General features: G+C 41.5%; 2 protein-coding genes across 2 annotated transcripts; both read right to left on the bottom strand.

Annotated features, from left to right (window-relative positions):
* Nucleotides 1-498: 498 nt before the first annotated feature.
* On the bottom strand, nt 499-4,662 carry LOC123970127 (transcription factor Sox-10-like). The gene is made up of 4 exons (XM_046048012.1): nt 4,563-4,662; nt 3,510-4,178; nt 2,804-3,075; nt 499-2,616 (listed from the first exon to the last, which is right to left on the bottom strand). The coding sequence occupies exons 2-4, from the start codon at nt 3,950-3,952 to the stop codon at nt 1,832-1,834; spliced, it is 1,500 nt and encodes a 499-aa protein (XP_045903968.1). The 5' UTR covers nt 3,953-4,178; nt 4,563-4,662; the 3' UTR covers nt 499-1,831.
* A 12,713-nt stretch (nt 4,663-17,375) lies between these two features.
* LOC123970043 (ATP-sensitive inward rectifier potassium channel 12-like) lies at nt 17,376-20,851 on the bottom strand. The gene is made up of 2 exons (XM_046047906.1): nt 20,721-20,851; nt 17,376-19,365 (listed from the first exon to the last, which is right to left on the bottom strand). Exons 1-2 carry the CDS (start codon nt 20,810-20,812, stop codon nt 17,736-17,738), a joined length of 1,722 nt encoding a protein of 573 aa, XP_045903862.1. The 5' UTR covers nt 20,813-20,851; the 3' UTR covers nt 17,376-17,735.
* Between the last annotated feature and the right edge of the window lie 1,974 nt (nt 20,852-22,825).

Here is a 22,825-nt window from a genome sequence, read left to right as displayed (position 1 = left end):
AGGCAGGGAGGGAGCCTCAGGTGGAGAGGAGAGGGCAGTGTGAAAGGAAAGCCATGTACAAAAGTCCAAGTGTATGCCAGTTACTGAGCTGAAATTGGCCTTGCCTCTGGCTCTTTACACCCACCCCTTCTCTCTCTTTCTGTCCCTCTCCCTCGCTGAATGGCTTTCTTTGTCTTTCTCAGTAACACGCAGTCCCCAGCCGATTAAATGTGGGGAATTAGTAGTCAATTTTAGCCTGCCACACATACAAACACACTAAACAGCTTAGGTTGGTGGGGCACTGATTGTGTTGTTATTACAGTTCACACGTCAGCAGCGTGTTTTTAATTTATTTCTCTTCACCCTTAATTTACTAACTGCTCCATGTGTTATCACTGAACCATCGCTGCTGCATAAAATAGCGCTCTTACACAGGATTTTTTTTAATTTTTTATAAATAAATTGATTTAATAGATGATGACAATAATATTTCAACATTGCTTTTCATGTATGGAAGCAAAATACTCAAGTGAATGTATAGCAAACACTTTACAAAACTATCCAGAATTATACAAAATGGAAGAAGCAAAGGTGTGACACACATTGCATTATTACTTACATAAAAATAATAACTACATGGTAAGAGGGTCAGTATAAAATGGTAAAGTATGCATCACGTGATAAAAGTGAAGCCTGTGGTAATGACCATTATTCACATTGCTGAAGAGGAAGAGGGCTATTTGGGCACAATATAGGGGAAAAAACTGTAAAGACAAAAACATGCTTGTGGCCCACATGCAGTGCAGAACAGTCGTACATGTGATTCTAATCCTTAAGTAGGACCCAAAGCTGGCCAATTATCTGAAGAGATTTGGTTGAGACTTTGTACTTATACATTTTAAGTCAGTTTTTTGATAAATCAAAAGTGAATCAGCCAAATGTTAGGCACTTAAAATGCAAGAAAGAAGACTGAAGCGGATGCTTACTGCTCTAAATGTTTTGAATACCTTCAGCATTATTTTATCAGGTATCCAGAGTCGTATTTCTCCTTTGCTATTGGCACAAAAATGATTAGAGTTGAGGTAAGTGTCCACGACTGAGCGGTAAGCTGAAATACATCTTTCAGAGCTCTCTTTTCCCTCTCTTTTTCCCATTTTTCCCCTTAAATGCTTAATTCTTCAGTTCAGGACAGAAACACGGAGTGTTCTATGTACACAGAAAAAAACAAAGTTGCAGCTATCCATTTCTGGCCATGAAGAAACAACCCCAGGGAACATCTTACTGAAACAAAAACATGCTTTTCCCAAAGCAGTGGTGCAGATGTATTAGTGTAATATCAAATCAGTCACAATAAAGTTACAAACTAGGATATCAACAACGACAATAAACTTACTACTCATATAAAATAACACAATAACATCAAAAACATCTGCTTTAGTTTGGTTAATAAAATCTGATTATGTCTGTCTAAACCCATCGTTTTCTGGGTCAAATCAAAGTCATACATCAGCGCAGCGTCTGTTCACACTCAAGTTTTCACACTTTCTGTCCCATCCCAAGTTATAAATGTATGTTGGCACACGTTTGTTAAAGTTTATTTAATTCTTGATTGGCGGTTGACCCATGATTCACACTTTATATTGTGTGAGTTTGTGGCTGTCTTTTTTTTTTAACTGTGTAAGGCCCCGTGGATGCGTCTTGCATTATATTGGCTAAAAAAGTAAAAACCTCTAATATAACATCAATATGGCACGGGCACACGCACACACACACACACACGTATACAGAATCACACGCTCACACAGATCCACTCACACGCTTCCCATATTTCCCTCTGCTCAGCTGGTCTCCCTCAAGGTCTTGTGAGTGTGGTGTAAACAGGCTGCTCCCAATGTGTGGGGCTGTGAGAGGGGGCCACGCTGGAGGGGTCTCCTATGGTAGTGTAAAGAGGCCTCTGTGTAGGACCCATGTAGGAGAAGGCTGAGTACAGCCCCGGGGCCTGGCTGGAGTGGGCATAGTAAGCCCCGGGGGCCTGGTGCTCTCCGTACTCAAATTGAGCCCTGGAGGCCAGCGAGGGGAAAGCAGAGCCATAATGAGGGAGGCTGAGAGGGGTGTAGGTGACGTGGGAGCCTGAGGAGGGAGAGGACGAGGCCTCGGCGTAGTGGCTCCCGGACGCAGACTCGCTCTTGATCTGGGCCTTGGAGGGGTCGGAGGAAGATGGAGAGACCTGAGGCTGCTGCTGCTGTTTGGAGAGCCAGGCGGAGTGCCCGCTTGCAGCAGCCAGGGCGTAGGCGTAAGACGAGGCCGAAGATCCGGCTGCCGTGGCCCCAGGTGCACTCTGCGGGTGGCCGTTTGGAGGAAGGTACTGGTCAAACTCGTTTACGTCAAACGGCTCGATGTTGGACATCACGTCGTTACTAATCTCGCCGATGTCCATGGTGCCAAAGTCGATGTGGGGTTTAGCGCTTGATGATGAACCACGAGACGCCCCTTCAGCTCCCACCCCAAGGGCTCCCCTGGACCCCCCTGATCCTCCGGCCGCTCCTGCTGCTGACTCCCTCTTGGCATCTGACAGTTTTCCAGACTGGAGTTCTGTCTTTGGGGTGGTGGGGGGTGTGGGTGGGCTGTGACCCTGACCTGGAGGAGAGAAGAGAAGGGACAACATGCAGGTGAATATTGACTTCAGGTTTTGACACCTTTTAGTTTTATTTTGATTGAGGAGTTGTGGGTTGTTTTTATGTTCCCTTCTTTCATAGAGGTCTAAATATCTCTTGAAACTGCAAAATTAAAATGTGTCCAGACTCAGCACCTGTGAACCACCTACCAGCAGGATGGTGGTGGTGATGGTGGTGGTGGTGCAGGTCACCCAGGGGGGACCCAGCCCCACCATTGTGCTCCAGGTGCAGGGTCTTGTAGTGTGACTGGGAGTGGCTGGCCTCCCCTTCCCCCTGGCTATCTGACTCGCTGGCAGGCGCTAGTTTGCCGTTTTTGCGTCTCCGGGGCTGGTACTTGTACTCCGGATAGTCCTTCTTGTGCTGTTTCCTCAGCCTCTCCGCCTCCTCGATGAATGGCCTCTTGTCGTTCTCGTTCAGCAACCTGGGTACATAAAAACAAGGAGCAGTTTTAGTCTCATGAGGCGTCTGAGTTAATGTGAAAGTATTTTTTGTCGCATTTTTTGTCGCATTCAGTCTCGTGCGTAACGGACAAATACAAGAAAAGACTTGGGCAAAACTCGCAATTTAGGCTGGTATAAATCTAGTTTTAGTACACATTATATAATAGGCTATACACTATATTAAATGATATATATTAAATATGTGTTTAATAATATATTAAACACAACAAAAACACCAAGTTGCTTTCTATTTCTAGGTGTTTCCCTTGTTTTAAATCACCATTTTGAACTTATAGCCTAATTTGCCCACTTTTACATTTGAGTTCAGCATCTAGGCTACACCCCCACTTTACGCACAGATAGGAAATGTGCCACTGTATGGCCACACTGTTCTTTTCTGGGACCCCATACAAACCTCCACAGTTTGCCCAAGGTCTTGCTGAGCTCCGCGTTGTGCAGGTGGGGGTACTGGTCGGCCAGTTTCCTCCTAGCCGCTTGTGCCCACACCATGAAGGCGTTCATGGGCCTCTTTACGTGGGGCTTAGCTTTGTTCCCGTTGTTTACGCGCACCGGCATCGGCACAAGTGTCCAGTCATATCCGTCCAGCACCTGGCTGACCGCCTCCCTGATGCCGATCGGGAAGCGATCTTCCTCTTCCTCTGATTTGGCTCCGGACATGCCTCCATCCTCCGCGCTTCCATCCCCGACACAGAGCGCGGACACCTGCTGCGACGGCCCGGTCAGAGGTGAGCCCTGGCCGGGTGGCGCCCCGGGTTGAGTCGGTGACAGTGAGTGACCGTCGTCTGACCCTCCGGGACTCAGTTCCGCCTCGGACAGGCTGTGGTCCTCGCCGGACATTTTGTTTAACTTTCAACTAATGGCAAGACAACCCTCGAATGCAAAATTTGTTTTTAGAGAGAGTCCAAACTGTTCTGAGTAATTAAATTGTTTTAATTGAATAAGACGTCTGGAGTCTACGACGATCCCGGTTACTGGTGACTCTTCTCAGGCAAAGCCATACTGCTGCGTAAAAGTGTCCAAATCCTTTCCACCGCTGGCTGGAATTCAGCAAAAGCAGTTACACCTAAAATCGTATCAAGTACAATAGAAACGATTCAGTACGAATCAAGTCCACAAATGGGTAAAATTATAATTTTAGTTGTGGCCAGGTTTACTTCAAGCAGGTTAATAGATTTAGCTAAATGTGACCAAACAGAGATGTAGATGTAGATGTAGTTAGCCGACAAAACTACATCTCTAGTCAATAATAATAATAATAATAATAATAATAATAATAAATTATAATAATAGGCCTACTTTTGGTGGAAAGAAACTAATATAAAAAAATATTCTGCATTCAATCTTTCAGTAACAAAATTTATGAGAATACAACTGGCACATAAATACTGATATGAAATATTCCTTTTTATCTTGTAAATGTAGTTTTTTTTTAAATTACATAACTTACCAGTTTAGGTGTCCAGTGGTTCAACATTGGAGTGTGTGTGGCTGACTGTAGAGCCGATGAATGGCTGCTCTGTGTGGCAACACCGGAGCTTAAAGAGCGCCTTGTGAGACGGACTGGAAGAAAAAAAAAGTGATTGAAAGTGGAAAACATTCCCAGAGAGGCAGCATTCCAGCACACAGTGAGCCCCGCCCACTCGGCACCATGTCGCGCTCCGATTGGCCCTCTAATTATCCCGCTGCTCTCGTATTGGACGGGAGCAATGCACTGTTAACGCCGGTCTGTCCATCAGTGCAACATTTCCAACAGAGAAGAGGTGAGATTTTACATTCGGAGTGGCTTAAATGACTCTACAGTGAGCCCATTTAGAGGCAGGAGAAGGCAGGCTTTGTTGGAAGTGTTGACATGTTGTATCAAACAAATAAACAGCCAAGAGGAGAGTTATTGCCTGGTGTGGTCACGTTCCTTATATGTAAAAAAAAAAAAAAAAAAAAATCACCCCTGAATTGTAAAGTTCAGCTCTGATTTGACAGGATTCAGTGTAACGCGGGAAAGAAAGCATGCAATATTGATTTAGAGACTTGCAAAACTTATCAGAGATAAAAGTTATGTGAGTAAAAGCTGGATCTTATTGTAGCCTAAAGAAAATCCATTAAAAAAAAATGATAATCAAGTAGGCTTATGTGGGAAAAGGATATATTGGGTTAGTGATCAATAATCGTCAAATCAATGATAATTAATCCAGCATTAATTTCTCTATCTGAACACATAATAATCTTTAAAAGCATTATAATATTTTAAAAATAAAATTAACTCTGGCCTGCAGGTATGATGGATTACACCAATTAATGCAACATTAAAACAAAAAAGTTTTAATGAGAATTAAACAGAGGAAGTGGGCCATTATGGCAAATGTGCTGGATCGCTACTCAGATTAGGTTTTTGTGAAGTGATACAACGCTTCTTACAGGCTTGCATAACGTTTTGAAGAGTAATACATGCACATGGCCCATCTGATATAGGCCTACACATCTTCAGCCACCTCATCCAACATGTAAATATTGAAATGCATGATATTGCAGAAATACGTTAAACATGTTTACAAAAGTCTCCCAGTTCTGCTAAAGACAGTGGTCAAAATATGAGTTCCAAGACAACTGAAGATGACATTGTGCACTTTGGCAATTTAAAACACCATATTTTATATTTACTGCATATATTTTAGGGTCCAATTAATTTTCCAGTTACCCTGAACACATGCGACTCTTTGACTTCCAGCCACGCCCACAATGATGATGTCACACAGACACAAATGGCTGCTGAGTGATCAGTGGTAGGCTATTGTGGCAAGATTTTAGGATAAAAACAAATTCATTGGTTCCATTAAGTCCAATGGCAAAACAATGCGATGCTTAAATGCCCCCCTTGTTATTAGTCAACGGTTTAGACATCACCAGTTTGACTTTAAGGTTGTTATTACATCATATCTGAAATGCAGATTGATGTGGAATCATTCTATTCAAATAACACGAGAACTAATGTATCACTAATTAGATTTATTCGCATAATAAAGCTGATTTCTGAATAAATACTTCTGAAATAACAGAAGACAGGAAGCATGGAAACAGGCTGGAGAATGAAATATATGTGAACAGTAAAGAGGCTCGTAAAGACTGACTCATCCTTGAAAAACATCCCTTTAAATCTTTTCTTAAATGAATTAAATAAATCTAAGACTTTCATGTTTTTTTGTGTGTGTTTTCCTAAAGAAAGACGGTGGCAGTGAAAATGGTCCTTTTTTCTATAACATGCTTGTGGGCCATGATTTGTGCCGCTGAAGCACGGCCTGATGGGAAGGAAGAGAATCGACTTCAGCTGCGTCTGATGCGTCCGGACGGACACACACACACACACACACACACACACACACACATTAAATGAATGCAACAATAACCCCTGTGTGTCCGTTGCCTCTCATGACGAGCCTGGCTCTCGGTTTTCACCCTCTCTCTCTCTCTCTCCTCTCTCTTTGCTCTCTTTGTCTCCATCTCAGGTGAATTGTAGCCATGTGATCAAACGCCCAAGCCTCTATCCATTAACCCTCGTAAATGAAAAAATGGGGAACAAAAAGCAGTTTTGTGCTGCAAACATGGAAAAAATTGATAACAGAGAGCGATGTGTGCGTCTTTCTCCCCTTATGTCCGAGCATAGACACCAGTCGCGCACACATAGAAAATACTCTGCAGCAGACGGGACACTTGGATCTCTCTGTTTCTCCCGCTCCGACACTTTCCTATCTGTAAATACAGCTGGATTTGGGCCCCGGAGGTGCTGATGGTGGGTTGTGTTTGGGGATGAAGGGTTGGTGGTTGTGGGAGGGGGTGTGTGTGTACAGAGGGGACACCTAGATGCTGCACCCGACAAACCAGCAACACTGCGATCCTGCATGAGGCCTGCGAGGCTTGTGAAGTGAGTTTTTTTGTCTATAGTTCATATGAGGGGTTTGCTGCTGTTAATTTTGGCAGGAAAATGTTTTCAAATGTGGGCCTCGTTTTGGAGTTTGTTCATTAGCTTTGTGCAGACCAGATGGCTCGAGGAAGCTGCGGTTTCACGGACAGTGTTTACTTAGTGGATGTTCATGGCCCCTCCAGGGAGTCTGTGAGACAGAGCAAGGTGCTTTTTTATAGCGTCAGTATGTCCACAGGGAAAAACATCCATCGCAAAATGTGATACTCTAATTTACCCCACAATATGTCACCATATCTTAATCAATCAAAATCTTGCATTGAATATAGCCTACTGAGTTAAAATACGCTTACTACAAAATTATTATATAAGCTACTGAATATTCCGACTGAAGTGTAACTTATTAATTAGGCCTACTTCAGCATAAGGTGACCGGTTTCTTTATATTTTCTATGAACTAATATGTTACAATGTAGTGGCTTTAACGGTTCTGTGACATTATTATTTCGCTTCATTATTGAAATGATTTTATGCCGCATTGGACTTGACAATTTTTTGCTGTGGTGGTTACGATATTGTTATTACAATTTCTACTTTGCTAACTTTCAATGCTGTATTTCGCGATGAATCTTGTAGCCTAGTGGTTCCGTTTCATATTCATTTAGTTTTGTTGCTGACATTGGAGATGCAGGAAATATTATTTAAAAAATAAATTTAGAGTTTAAGTTAAGTCCTGGATTATCATGTTGTTATCTGGATTACTTTTCGACTGATAATATGAAAGGCCAATTATTTCGTATGTTATGTGCGCTCAAAAAGCGAAACGATCAAATCTTTGGAACTAAAACAAAATCAAACGAATTTTTAAAAATCTTTTGTTTCCTCAAAGGGACCGCAATGCCCTGAAAGGCAAAACTGTGGATATAAAAGGTTTTCATTACGGCCATACTACGAGTATAGCCCATATAGCCTATATTATTAATGTATTTACAATATAGCTTATAATTGTATTAAAAGCTGTAATAATCGTACAAACAGAGGAAAGGAAAGCGTCGTGCCTTTAAAATATTATCTAAACTAGATGTCTGCCACTTCCTATGTATGCAACGGTATTTTAAACATTATCTATGTTTAAATCTATTTATTTTAACGAATAAAATACAAAGAAGGAGGAAAACTTTTCAATGGTGCCTGTATGGTCTCTTTTTTTAATTAGGCCTACTTGTGAATTTGCATGTCTCAGAATGGGCATCATAAAGTTGCTAAGCACTAAAATAAAAGTTATCTCTTCTCACGTTATAATTTCGTTGCATTAAGACAAAAAAAGTTTGTCTATAACATCTGTAAAGATGTTCATTTCAATAAATATAGTGTATCTAGTTTTTCATTATATTGTCACTTCCTCCTTGTGTGCCTGCAGGTCTTTTGTTCATCACCTAAAAACAGGCCTAATCATTCTCTAAATTAAGCAGTTTGTGTCTCTGATTTTCAGACACAAATATTCTAATTTCAAATCAGTTTATATGTTGATATGTATTGTAAATATTCCCCCATTTTTTTTATTAATTTATTATTGTAGATGTTCAGTGAAAACAATTTTACTTATTATTTTACTTTTTTTAACATGAACTTCAAACTTGAAACTGGCCCCTGCGAGGTAAAACTGACAGTGGATGTTAAACTCCTTCAGCTTAACTCACTCAACCTTTGGTAATGAGAGAGCACCCAGCACTGAAGGGACGATCAACTCATTTATTACTTTTATATAATTGATAACCTTTACATTTCTTCCCCTTAAAGAATTTAAATATATGTGCTTAAATGTGAGATTTTGACAAGCAAGGTTGTTTTGCACATATTCATGATCTTTGACTGTGTATCAGAAGTTTTAAAGACCTTTTTTTTTATCATTTAAGATTTAGGTAACAGCTTTGACAGGTTCACATCCTGGTGATCAATAAGAACTAAAAAGCACAAAACGTCTAATTTCAAAGTTTCTTCTTTTGTTTTATAATGAGCAAACTTTTTCAACCAACCTGGATATTCCACCTGCCACCCACATACATATCACCTGTTTATTTCTTTAAGCTGATTCATTTCATCTTTGCAGATAAAACAAAGTGAAAGAGAACAATCTCGGGTTTGCTTGGATTTGCATTTTCAGACGTTTTCTATGGCCTGTGTGAAACTATCACGGGCCTCAGGCGAAGCTGCAACTTGTTAGAAAATAGAGCTCACATGGTTGCATCAGTCCCTGTGCTAACCTGCCATGTGACTGCAGTAATGGGCCTCTCCATGGCTGCACAGACCACTGGGTCACAAGAGCCCGTTTCCTGTGGCTCCTGGGGGAGAGAGGGGAGAGGATGGGAGGACGACAAGGTCTCATGATCAGCGTGGGGTCAAAGATCATGATCAGCAGGGGGGGTCAAAGAGTCAGCCTTCAGGTGCACACTTTGGCAGCCGTCTTTTATGTGCGATCTAGAAGAAATTGAGTTAAGGGATGAATTCAGGTTTTTCTTCTGGAGATAGCTTTGTTGTTTTCGGACAGAAAATGAGGTGGTGGAAGGACAAGGAAAGTAGCAGAGGAAAGAAAGAGTGAATGGCCTTTTGCTTTGGCCTTAATACTTGAACAACTCCCAGGGGAAATTCCTGAAATCTGACGATGGACGGGGAGAAAAGTCAAGAGAGAGAAACAGAGAGATGCAGATAGTGTGAGAGAGAGAGAGTGTGTGAGAGGGATGTAGATAAGGGAAGCATGCAGAGCGGTCAAATATTCACATGCTGGGTCACATTCATGCATTAAACTGATGTATAATTGGTGGAAAGCATTCATTCCCATGTCAATGGGCACATTGGGCACAAAATGAATGGCGTCACTTGTTCCGAATGATGACAAACTCGACAAAAGGATATGAAATTATATGTCAGAAATGGCGAGGACGGTCGCAGAAGCATGTTTTCTTCTTTCTAAGCTTCAGATTTAATCCCCAAAATGCCCGTGTTAGGTTGAAATGCCTGTTTAAAATGAGTTTATCTGGAGATACAAAGAGTTTTCACATGCTTTGGGTTTCCTTTGCATTTTCTCGATTTGTAAAAAACACAGTACTTAGTTCATGAATGCCTTTCTCTCTCAGGGTTTGTTCGTAAAACGGTTGAGGTCAGTGCTTTTGCTTGGGGAATTCCAGTTCTGGAGCTAGACTATCAATAAAACTGAACCTCATGTGACTGAATGTTTTGACTCACACTGTACTGTACATCTCATTGAGAACTTCTCCTCTGAGACCTAGCACAGTGATTTCACCAGACATCCTCTAAAAAGGAGACAACATTTCTACCACCTCAGGGGGTTTTATGGGTCGACAACACTCAGTGATAACTGAGGATCAGACAGTAACTTGCTGTGACTCTGTAACACGAGGGCTGGATGTCATCTGAAGTATTTACACGTGGATTGGAAAAATGTAGAAAAAACAAGGGTCGTGTTGGGACTTCTAGCAGGTCAGGGTGTGGCTCGAAATTGTAATTTTATTTTGAAATTATGCTTGGAACAAACTGGTGAATTAATCACCCCAAGGGCTGCAGGTGTTCTCTGGATTCATCACTGGATTTATCCATCATGCAGACTTTTTAAGTGTCCATGATGCAGTGACACGCCATCCATGGGGATGAATAAAAAATTATGCTGCTATCTGACCTCTGCCACTTCTTTTTTTTAGTGTGCGCCAATTTTCACCCAGTAAATTAGTGTGCAGCTGCACCACACTTAAATAGGTCCCCCTCTTTTTTCTCTGGGAGTGTATGTGACCGACCATGAATCCTCCCTTTGTGCTCCGTCTGCACAATTTCCCCCCTCTATAGTTTCTTGCCTTCTTCGTCTCTTTTATTTGGGAGAGAGGGGCTTCGGTTGCGATGGCGGCAGCACTGGTGAGGTGGTGGCAGCGATGGTGGTGGCGGCTGCAGGGAATGGGGGCGGTGGGAGGGTGGTGGTGGGGGGGACTTGTTGGACCACATTCCTGTGCAGCTGTGGAGGCTGGTGCAGGGTGGGGGGGGTGGAGGGCAGAGCAGGCTCATCATTGCATTGCAGGGCATCATGAATGGACTATTGTTCGGTGGTTTGCTGTGTCCGCATCTCTTTGCAACAAATTCTGCCTGAGAGAGGAAAAGAAAATTAACAACAGAGAGATAAAGTCAGACATTTAGAAATGATTTGTAGGACTGATTGAAAAGATGGATGAGAATCCCATGGAAGAAAAATAAATCAAGAGTGTGAGAGAAAGTCAGAGATAGACCTTATGTTTGTGCCTCTGACACAGATGCAGGAGGATGTTGAAAATCAGAGTGTGATGGTGATGATGAAGATGAGGATGATGGTGACATGGACAATGGCGCCATTATTGTGACTCTATGAGGGTTTTGCCCCTCAGTCATACGTGCCAACACGCTGTTTAGTCATGCATATATGTTGGCTATGAGACACTTAAAATTCTGCACCGACAAAATCAGTTGTTGGAATTGTTTCCACACTTAATTGTTCCACTTATATTGTTTTTCTGTCAGATTCAAGTTACAAATGTGATATTTGTACATATTTTACTACACAGATCTTAAATTGTGCTCCAGCATAATTATTGTACATTTATTACTCTTCTTGTTTTATAACTTGTTGCTTGGATTGTGTGAATTACTGTGTCTCTATGTGATTCTTTTTATTAAACATTAAAATAAAATTAAGCAAAAGTAAAGTAAAATAAAGATTACTGTGACCATGTCATCCCAGGTGAACTCACAGGTCTTCAATCAGCGTCTAAATGAGCAATTAAGCAAGAGCATATAGTTCTGCAAACGAGAAGCTGTAGACAGCTTTATTACAACACCTGTAACATGACACTAGGGCTGCAACTAATCATTATTCTCATTATTGATTAATCTGCTAATTGTTTTTTTAATTCATCATTTAGTATATCAGTTATGAAAAAAATGTGAAAAAAATGTCCATCAAAGCTTTCAAAATCTAAAGTAACGTCTTAAAATGTCTCGCTTTGTACGACCAACAGTCAAAAATCCAAAGATATTTAGTTTCTAAACACGTACGACAAAGAAAAGCAGCAAATCCTCTCATTTGAGAAGCTGGAACAGGAGAATATTTGCCATTGTTTTCACAATTTCTGCTTGAAAAATAACGTTTATTGGATTTACAAATTAGTTGTGGATTCCTGTCGAAAGGAGGAGCTTACTTATGCTCACTTTTTCTGGTACTCGTTGTGAAGTCTGTGTTGAATGAGGTTGACGTGAACTGTCTAAAACTGTTGCTTATGAATGTTTATGCCTGACTTTGTGGGACTCTGGATCTTTAGCAGCATTTTAATTTATTTAACAACTTTCATTTTGTGGGTTGAACACATAATTCTCCTCGTCTGTATATGTCAGCTTCTGTGCCTCTTTAAATCTATTGTTGCCTTTATCTTCCTCGTGTAAAACACTTTGTAACTTAAAATCATTAAAAATCATTAATCGCACCCCAGTTATCAAAGGATTTATATTTCACCTGTCAACACTCTATTAAAAGTTTATGACAAAAGAAAAATTGAAATAACTGAGATGAGAGCACATTTTGTCTGACATTTATCGATCTAAAACCACAAATAAAGTGATATTTTTGATGAAAACAAAAACATCTGTGTCTTGATTTTTAGAAACACGAACAATAACTCAAACATGGATTTTACAAGACTGTTTTACGAGCCAGAGAGGGAGAGACAAAAAGAGACAGAGAGAAAGCAGCGCAGACTTTCCAATCATGAGTTCTTCTTCAGAACATTTAATTAGTCTGCGTGAACGAAGGAGAAAGAATGAGAGAGCCTGAGGGGTCTGAGGAAAAGACTTCTACATGAAAGAGTCTGTTGTTGTCAGAGCCGAAGGAGAGATAAAAGGCAACAAGACAGAAAGATTGATGGGTTATTTGGGAGTAGAGAGTGAGAAATATGGTGATTTATGACATTCCTTATGTCTGTCACTTTGATTTCTTCTTTTTAAAAATACATTAATGAATATGAGCTGCCTAATTACATTATGTGACAATAGGAGATGACTGTATGTCACACAGCTTGTAAAGGGCAGAAAGATTTCTGTTTGTCAGATTTCCAGAGAAATATCCTGCACAAACATCCAGACAAACTGACAGGCAGAGTGGGGGACAGACAGGTGTTCAGGCTCGCAAACACTCGGCTGGTGAGCAGAAAAAGAGACGGACAAGTGGAAGGCATGCAAAAATATGAGTCAAAGTCAGTGTGATGCATTTGACTTGGTCGGTTTCTCCTGTAGGTCACATCACATATACACATTTATGAAATCTCCATAATGTAGTGTAAAAGCGGTGCAGCCATAGCACGCTGAATTTGAATTATACGTCCTGAATTTGTGGGTTCCTGTAAAGAACTGGTACCTGCACAAAGAGGAAGTGAGATGCTGTACCCCCACTAAACCCCTTATGCTAGAATATGCTAAAATACCTACCTGGTATCAGATTTACTGTGTGGAAATTTCATAAAACACAGCACTGTAACATAGAAGTACAAAACTGAATATATATATCTCAGTAAAGATAAAAAAGCAGGACTCTCCCTTAAGAAATTTTATGACATTTTGGAAAACCTTACACTTTAGACGAGACGATTGATACCACACATGTCAATATAAGGCTACAGCCAGCAGCCAGCTAGCCTGGTTCTGTTTGAAGGTAGCAAATCCACCTACCAACACATCTAGAGCTCAAGAATTAACACGTTGAGTCTTGTTTGTTTAATTTAGTGTTGTTTAATGTTTAATTTGTACAAAAACCAAAGTGCAAAAACGACATTTTGTGGTTTTATGGGGGTTAGCAGAAACACATACAAGTCACAAGTCAAACTTAGTCAATTTTAGTGCTGCATACTCCAAACACTGGAAAGCTGGAAACTTTTGAGTTGTCTCCTTTGACCACTTTGTAATGCAGCCGTGCACTAAATTATGTTGGAATATACGGTGTGTCAAGTATTGATGGAGGCATTTTTGCCTTGATTTGAAGGAAATGAGGGGACAAAGTTTCCCAACCAGACACAAACTAGTGACGTTGTAATTGCAAGCTCAACATCATTGTCACCCAGACCAGTAGGACATTAATATTTAATTTTAATAAAAACACAAGCATACAGTAGATACATGACCAACTGTGCTGATGACTGCAATAGAAAACAAGACTAAAATACAAGACGAAAGAGGGCAGATAGACAGAACAAGCCGCAGACAGACAGAGGTATCCAGAAGACATTTGCCCTGTGGTGCTTCACAGCCTGGTTCAGTCAGGCCTCCTCTGCTGAGCTGAGCTGTGGTGAGCAGCACAACAATGCTCCTCTGTCCCCGCAGTGAGCTGCTTCACAGCGCCACAACACACAACAGCTCATTATGGAACCACAGCTCCCCCGGCCACAGCTCCCAGTGCCTAAATACTGTCCCCTGCTGAGCACCCACACTGTCACCGGCTCTGGCTGCACAGCCCGAGGCCACAAACAGCCAGTGCGGCCAGAGAGGGCACGCAGGAATACAGGGTGTCACACACATGAAAGCACACACACACACTCACACACTTAACCTACATGAAGATGAACACACACCACCTTATTAGGCCAGATCCTAGTCAGCCATTAGCAGCCCTAACAGAGGTCACGGAGGTCACCAGCTGCTCTCCCTCACGGACACTGATGACAGGGGGGTGGTGACGGTCCGGTTAATTAACCAGCATCAGAAAACCGCCGGGGAGAGAAGGATGGGATGACAGCAGGGAGAAGAGGTAGATTTCAAGGAGGGGAAATGGCTTGTTAGAGTGGACAGGACAACTGACCGCATCAATTTATTAGATCACAGGAGTGGAAGATGGTGGAGGGAGTTTCTCTCTCTCTCTCAAAAGAGCAGCGGGGGGGATTAGAGGATGACATCGGCCTAATTATCAATCATGTTAATGAGGAACAGTGGCTCAGAGGTTAGTTCTGTCACCTCACAGCGTCTTGGTCAGAGTCTTAGCACCAGTGCTTTCTGTGTAGAGGCGTGGCTTTTCTCCAGGTACTCTTGTTTCCTTCCACATCAAAAAGCATGCATGTTAGAAGCACTACCAAGGCACTGGCCTCAGCTCTGGACCTGGTCCTGGAGTGCTGTGCTAGTTAGACTGAATTGAAACAATATAAACCTATCCTTTAATAAAGTAAAACCCTACTAAGGGCTATCGTTTGAGTTTATATCATAAAGCAGTGCTTCCCAACTGCTTGTGAGCCTTGGTCACTGGTTGCACTCTTGATTTTGTGATTTTGTCATCTAAAATTGTTTATTGTTAGGAGCCTGAAGAGGTAAAACTCTGCAGTAATTCAAGATAAAAAGGAAAGATTTAAGAAATTATTAACATAATTTTTTTGTGGGCAAATGTAATGTTTTTTAAATTTTTGATGAAATGAAGGACAACACACTGTATAATGAAGTAGTGGCTCACAGGCAAACATTAGGCTGCAAGCTCATCCTGAAAAGGGTAGTGTTGTATGTCAAATGTCCTGATGCTGATCTTGGTAAAGGACAGAATAACCAAAACCAACAAATCCATGTAGAAAACTGTTTAGTGATCAATAAATCAGCATCATAGAGTACTTTGGCACTGTTTCTCACTGTGGTGGCACTGTTGAACCACATGGGGGAGCTTGTACAACAGCCAGAAACTGTCCTCTACATTACAGTTCAATGGACTTCACTGCCTCTTGATGTTTTTTTTGATAAGTTCTCTCTGTCTACACTTCTTGTTTTGTCCCGCTTATATTCCTCCCAAAGTCCCGCTTGTATTCCTCCCAAAGCGATCTACCTGTAACTTTTCATCTATTTCTGTCTGCCCTTCACTCTCTGGGACTTTTGAATTGAGACACAACCAGAGAGAAATGATTGTATTTGGGTCATCAAAGAGTTGCATTGTAAAAGAGGGATTGTAACTAAGTTAGATGGGGGATGTTGGGTTTGTCCTTGATTCCATGGCTGGATTAAACTGTTTAGGCATGTCAGATCAAAAACTTATAAGTAAGGCCCCTGAATTTTAGGTGTTATCTTTTTAATAGTTTAATGCTGGAAAAGTCGGTTAATCTGCTCCATCAAGACAGTGTGGGTGTGGCTTAATCAGATTTGATTGACAGTGATCAAACAGCCCATCAACCGTTGTCAGAGTCTGATTCAAATGATGAAACCAGCTTTTCCCAGCTGAGCCACTTCCAATCACCGAAAAGAGCACAGAAAAAAAAATATGAATACAGAAATCTTTCATTTGAAAAAACACACACACTTTGGCAGAAAAATGTGTTCATGAAGAACTGACACTCCCTGCTATTGTCAACATGCTAACGTGCTCACAGAAACAATATTAACATGTTGAAGTAATCTTTACCATGTTTGCCACCTTAGTTAAATGTATTAGCAAGTTAGCATTTGCTAATTAGCACTAAACAAACGACAGCTGAGGCTGAAATGTCATTCATTTGCAGGTTTTTGGTTATAAATCGAAGTATTGAACAAATTAAAAGTTTGACCTGATAAGGAATCCGACATTTAACTGAAAACCACAGAAGCCAGCCTTGTAGTGGATCTAGATGAAAAGTCAGGGAATCACAAAAATCATAATGATGCTTCATCTGAAAATCATGAATCATTATCTGTAGATAATTTCATAACTATCCCAGTTAGATATTTCAGTCTAGACCAAAGTCATGGACTGACCAAACAACCAACAGTCTACCCGGAGCAGTTGCTTGCTTTGCCCAATTGGTAATCCAGGCATGTTCATTAGAGAGCAACCGCCCATGTTTTGATCCAAAGTCAAGACAAATTAGATGTGTGTGATCTTGTCTAATCAGAAACAGGTGGTAATAGCACAGATGGACTGTTAAACCAGTGAGAACATGTGCAACAGAGACAATTCAAGCATTAACAGTAAATACTGTTGTTTATTAGGTGCTTTATTCATACAAAACAACACACTGTAGCAAAGTTTTTGTATCTATTGATAAAAGTAAGAATAATGTGCTTGTTCTTTATTTAAACACGTTTGACTAACCTTTTGATTTCCTTTTTTATGGTTCAGGACTTCTTTGTATTTGAACTTGATGTCTATCATGGAATACACCGATACATTTAGAAAAAGAAAATACCTTATTTATTAAATGTGAAAAGAAACAGAACTCAGGCAGGAAGACAGAAGTTCAAAATACATAATTAATTTATTTTTATGCAGAGAAAAATAAGTGTGTTGAAGCTGAGCATTTCTGTCATGGTTCCTTTAAATAAATAGATTTTTCTGTTATAACATTTATCTGTATATGATGCATAATAATTTAAAAATCAAAACAAAAGCTCATCATATTTACAAAATCTGAATGGAAATCAAGAACAAAAAGCTTGACTTAACTGTAGATCATACACTGTCATATTGAACAAAACAAGAAAGCCCGATCAGAGACAAGCTGTGAGTTGTCTAGATGCTGATGTTACAACAGAAAGTGTACAACACCTGAAACCAGAGCAAGTTATGAACTGAAGCTGAGTGGAGTTTGTGACAGCTGCAAAAATCTGTTATTTGTACACCAGTTTAATACTTTGGTTGGATGCACATAGACATGGAGAGGAAACAAATTAAAGCGCAGCCCTTATGAACGATTAAACTCCTGACTCTCTGCTGATGTACAAAGGTAGGGTGGGCTGTAGTCTGTCAAGGCTGATCTGATTCTCTGAGTCCAGAACACACAGCATCTCCACCGTCTGGTCCTCCACAAATGTCTCTTTGAAACCCAAGTGAATGTCATCTCTCATCTTTACCTCTCTCTCACTTCTTACATTTAGGCTGTCTCCTTTCACATGCTCCTCATCCTCATCGTCCCCACAACACAAAGCTACCTCATTCTCGTAGCAGAAAGCGCTGGGGGAGTGAGGGCCAAGTAGGTGATGGGCTGCCCTCGGGGCAAATGGTGATGGAGACTGGGAGTAACTCGAGCTGGAGGATGAGGACTGCCCGCCACGACCCGTCATCTGGCTCAGTTCCTTGGCACTGCAGTGAGGCGTAGATGGTACTTCGTAGGTCTTATGGAAGCGGGAATAGTCCACGTGGTAGCGGTCACCCTTCTCAAAGACCACAGGCTCAAATCGGTGGCCCCACATGATCTCCTTGGACAAGTAGGAGCTACGGGCCTGAGTGGTCATGGCTGTGGCCTCCACCATCCCCTCCAGGATGACCACAATTTCAAAGTCTTCCTTCTGCAGGTCATTGCGGCTCATCTTATACAGAGGACTGTTCTTGTTGATCTCGTGAACCACCACCAGCGGTGACACAAGAAACAGCCGATCCAGTCCGTCATCATAGCCGACATCAATGTCTGTTTGCTCCAATGGGAGGTACTCGCCCTCCGCCGTCACATGTGGCTTAATGAGCTGAGCACGTACATGTGCTTCAACAATGTGGCTCTTACGCATGTTCCCCATGCGCCACATGAGGCACAGCTTACCATCCCGCAGAGCGATGACGGCATGATGGGAGAACAGCAAGGTTTGCGCCCGCTTCTTAGGCCGCACCATCTTTGCCATGATGGTGCCGATCATGAAGGAGTCAATAATGCAGCCCACGATGGACTGGACCACCACGGTCACCACAGCAACTGGGCACTCTTCTGTGACACACCGGAAACCATATCCAATGGTGGTCTGGGTCTCTATGGAGAAGAGGAACGCCCCAATAAAACCCTGGATGTGGAGAATACATGGCCGCCATTCGTCTTTTCCTTCCTCTATGTTGCTTCGAGGATCTCCTTCCTTCACAGGGATACGAAGGTTAAAGTCTCCATGAGCGAGTGCCACACCCCAGAAGACCAGGCCGAACAGCAGCCAAGACAGAAGGAAGGTGGTGGTGAAAATGAGCAGCAGGTAGCGCCAGCGTATGTCCACACAGGTGGTGAAAATATCAGCCAAGTATCGTCGTGGCTTATCCTCCATGTTGTTGAACACTACATTGCACTGACCGTTCTTCTTCACAAAGCGGCTGCGTAGGCGGCCAGTGCCCACATCCAGGCCCAGGCGACACGAGGGTGAAGCGCGGCAGCTGTTGTGGCCTATTGGCTCATTTGTCACTCTCAAGGACAAAGCCCCTCTTCCCTCATCACTTCCTGGACACTCTCCACCTTCTTCGCCCCGCATACAGGCCCCTGATAATGTCTGCTGAGTCAGAGGACTGTGGCCATTGTAGAGGCCCAGGCTGGAGATCTTCAGGGCATCTTCATCAGTGGAAACGATGCTGTATCTGCAGGAACAGCGGGGAGAAAATTAGTTCAGGGCAATTGACAGTTTGCATGCTGTGCTTATTTGCTTTTGTCACTAAATCGTACCCACATGTCACAGAGAGACAAAGTGTTGTTGTAAATACCATTTGTTGACCCAAATGAAAAATACATAATGGAAAATTTCAACTGATGACTTGAATGAGCCAAAGCTTGACAAACCATGCATTGTCGTCACATTTAATAAACGGTTTATAAATTCTAACTAATGTCTTTATGAATGGTTTGTAAATAATTTACCTAATGCTTTGTTGATCAGTAATAAGTTAATATCGAGCACAGCTTTTGGGTTGCAAGGCTGTAAGAAATCTCTTGTTGTTGCCATTAACAAATTCACGAGTTTCACTTTCTAATAAGCTATCAAGCCTGCAGATGTAAACAAGTGATACATAAGTCATTTAGAAAGGGTAAGAAACAATTCTGCACTTACACACACTAATAAAATGATCAATAAAGGGTCATGAGTCTCCCTTTCTTGGCCAGAGCGCCCTTGGAAAAGAGATTTTATCTCAATGAGTTTTTTCCCCCCCTGGAAGATGTTCCTTTAAGTCTTTTAAGTCCTTTAAGAGATGGAAAATGACGTTGTTGGAGGATAACACACTCAGCATCTGTAATAATACTGTAAGTGCTCTTGTATTGGTTGCTTTATTGGCTAGCTTGACACCCAAGTTTCAAGCAACATTATGCGGCTGCTGCTAGTGGAAAATGGCGGCGGTGTCGTACTGGAGCCGAGCAGGCAACATAACCGGGCTCAACAGCCTTTATGAACACAACGTAGCTAATGGACACTTAGAAGAGAAAAAGATAGTGACCGAGCAAGAGGCCACCAGATGTTAGCGAGAGCTTTGTGAAATAAAAGGCTGCAAGCCAGACACGGAGTCGGCCTTCCTTCTGTGTACACAGTGCTTGTGCAGTGCTTGATGTTTGGCTGTGTTAGCAAAGTTGTTTGACTTGCTCATTTTTGATCTTAAGTAATGAAATCATAAGAAATGCCTGTGTACAGCTGTCCTTATTTACGACAGCGTTACACTCTGAAATGGTAGGTCCGCAAAATCACACAAAAAACATTTCTTCATAATGTTGCTTTAAGTATTAGTTAATGATTTTTTAATCATTTTAAACCCTTTAAAAAGGGTGACATCAGAAAGCGATACAAATGCTTTTAATATCTTCTGATTTTGTGGTTGCAGCAGTAATTTATGAATGGACTCTTTTTTCCTCAATGAAAAGGAACGAAAATAACTGCAAATTTCTTTTTCTTTTCTGCAATAAAGCAGTTGTGGCCACTGACATAGTTTTATTCCCCATTCTCTCTTACCTGTTGACTCGCACCGCTCCCATGGCACCGGTGATCATCAGGCTGTGTCTGCGAGGGCAGTAATGTAGGTTGGGGCGGGCAGTTCCAACCATTAAAGTACTGTTGCTGGACAGGGAGGCAGTAAGCTCAGGTCTGTCTTGCATTCGTTATCAGCATTGTCTTCTCATGATACATTTTCTGTGAACAAAGGTATTTCTTTAATCATCAGAATGGTGAATAATTCAGTATGTAAATTCAGTATGTATGAAGTTACAGGGCTTTTCCTTGAGCAAAACAAGACAAAACAGACAGTACAAGGGTGAACACAGATGGCTATTCATGGACGCACAAAAAATTCTACAGAAAGGCTAGCAGCTCTGTCAGGCTGTACTCACACAGCAGTGCTTTGAGCTAAATGCTAACGTCAGCATGCAACACTCACAATGACAAGGTTCTCATGCAAAATGTTGCTGTGGCAGAAAGTTTTTACCAAGGTCACATGTTTTGTCATAAACCAAAGTATTTGACAAATAGAAATTTTGACCATATGATGCCAAGTTAAGGGATCATTAAAGTCATTAGAACGTATGCTGAAGGGCATAAAAATGTCATGGCAATAAATCCAGTAGTTGTTGTGATACTTTAGACAGGACCAAAGCTAATGGCTGAAATTAGAAAACTCTAAAATCTCTCCATGCAAATGCTAGCCTTGCCCTAATGCACTCAGTAGACCAGACAGTTTTCTGTGATTAAAGCTTATTGATTAGGTCATTGCTAGTGGTTAGCCTTAGGGACCTTCAGACCAACCAGGAGTGGAAAACCAGACAGGCAGTGGAAGGGACAAAGGTCTAAAAAAGAGACGAATCAGTGGTACTATACTGTTAGAGGAACAATTGATCTGCAGTTTGGCCGGGTGACAATTTTGGAGGGTGATTTCGCTCGGCTTATTATGTCAGCAAGCTGGGAACCGGGAGAACCAGAAAGCACCAGCTTGCATAACCAATAAATGGACAGTAACACGCAATGCAAAGGGGCATTAGTGGTTTATGTTTCATTGCGCGTGAATCATGTTTGAGATGAATTAGTTGACAGGACAGGCCTGCATTACTGTAGTGAAAGGGAGTAACAGATTGTCTTGGGAAACCTTCGGGACAACTGCAGTTTAAAAGCCTTTTTTCTGTTTTGCTGTCACATCCATTACAAGCATTAGAAACTCACGCACATAAACACATGCACAAACATATAGATTTTGATGGGGTTTGGTGTCATGTAATATGGCCTGTGTGCCAACCTTGTGTGTGATGCTTCCAGACTTTTTCATGTTACACCAGGGACAGATGTTATGAACTAGCTGCTGATTAGCTGGATAAAGGGCGATTTTCGACTGGATAATCCTAAAAGGGCAGATGATTACGTCAGCTCGATAACTCCCACAGCTGGAGGAGAGTGTCCTCTGCGTGAAATCTCGACCTTTCTTACAGAATTCTTAAAGACGTCAGCCAATATTGCTGGTCACGCAGGTCAGACCCACATCTTTGGCAGCCGGCCATGTTTGTCTCCCTCTTGCATCAACTGATGCTATTGGTGAAGAACACCCCAGGGTTTCCATATCAGCATGCTGGTATTGTATCTATTGTTCTATGTATTTATGTTATGAGTATTTATTTATGTGTCATGCCAATCATTTGGTCCATCCCACATGGAATTACAAGACACCACTATTTATCAAACACCAGAAGAACATAAAATCTCTGTTCTGGTATACAAAAGCAAAAGTAAAAACCTATATACAACATTATATGTACTTGTATAGGCTTTCAAATACCATATTAATGTAAAGAACCCTAACCCTAAAATCAATGTCTGTTTTTAATCTTTTTTTTACTAAAAACATTGCATAGTTCCCAGTAAAAAGGACAATAGAAAATAAAATGGGAACTTGTTTTATATGTAATTGAGATGGCACTTATATTATATATACATATAGCAATATACAAACATATTTGTATATTGCTAAGCTGTGGGCAAAGATGAGTTTTTACTGTAACAATAAACATCAGAATCAGAATCAGAAAGAACTTCATTGCCAAGTACTTTTGACAAGGACAAAGAATTTGCTTTGGTGC

Source organism: Micropterus dolomieu, linkage group LG04 (genome assembly GCF_021292245.1).
Source record: "Micropterus dolomieu isolate WLL.071019.BEF.003 ecotype Adirondacks linkage group LG04, ASM2129224v1, whole genome shotgun sequence".
Taxonomy (NCBI): domain Eukaryota; kingdom Metazoa; phylum Chordata; class Actinopteri; order Centrarchiformes; family Centrarchidae; genus Micropterus; species Micropterus dolomieu.
This window is presented reverse-complemented; position numbering and strand designations above follow the sequence as displayed.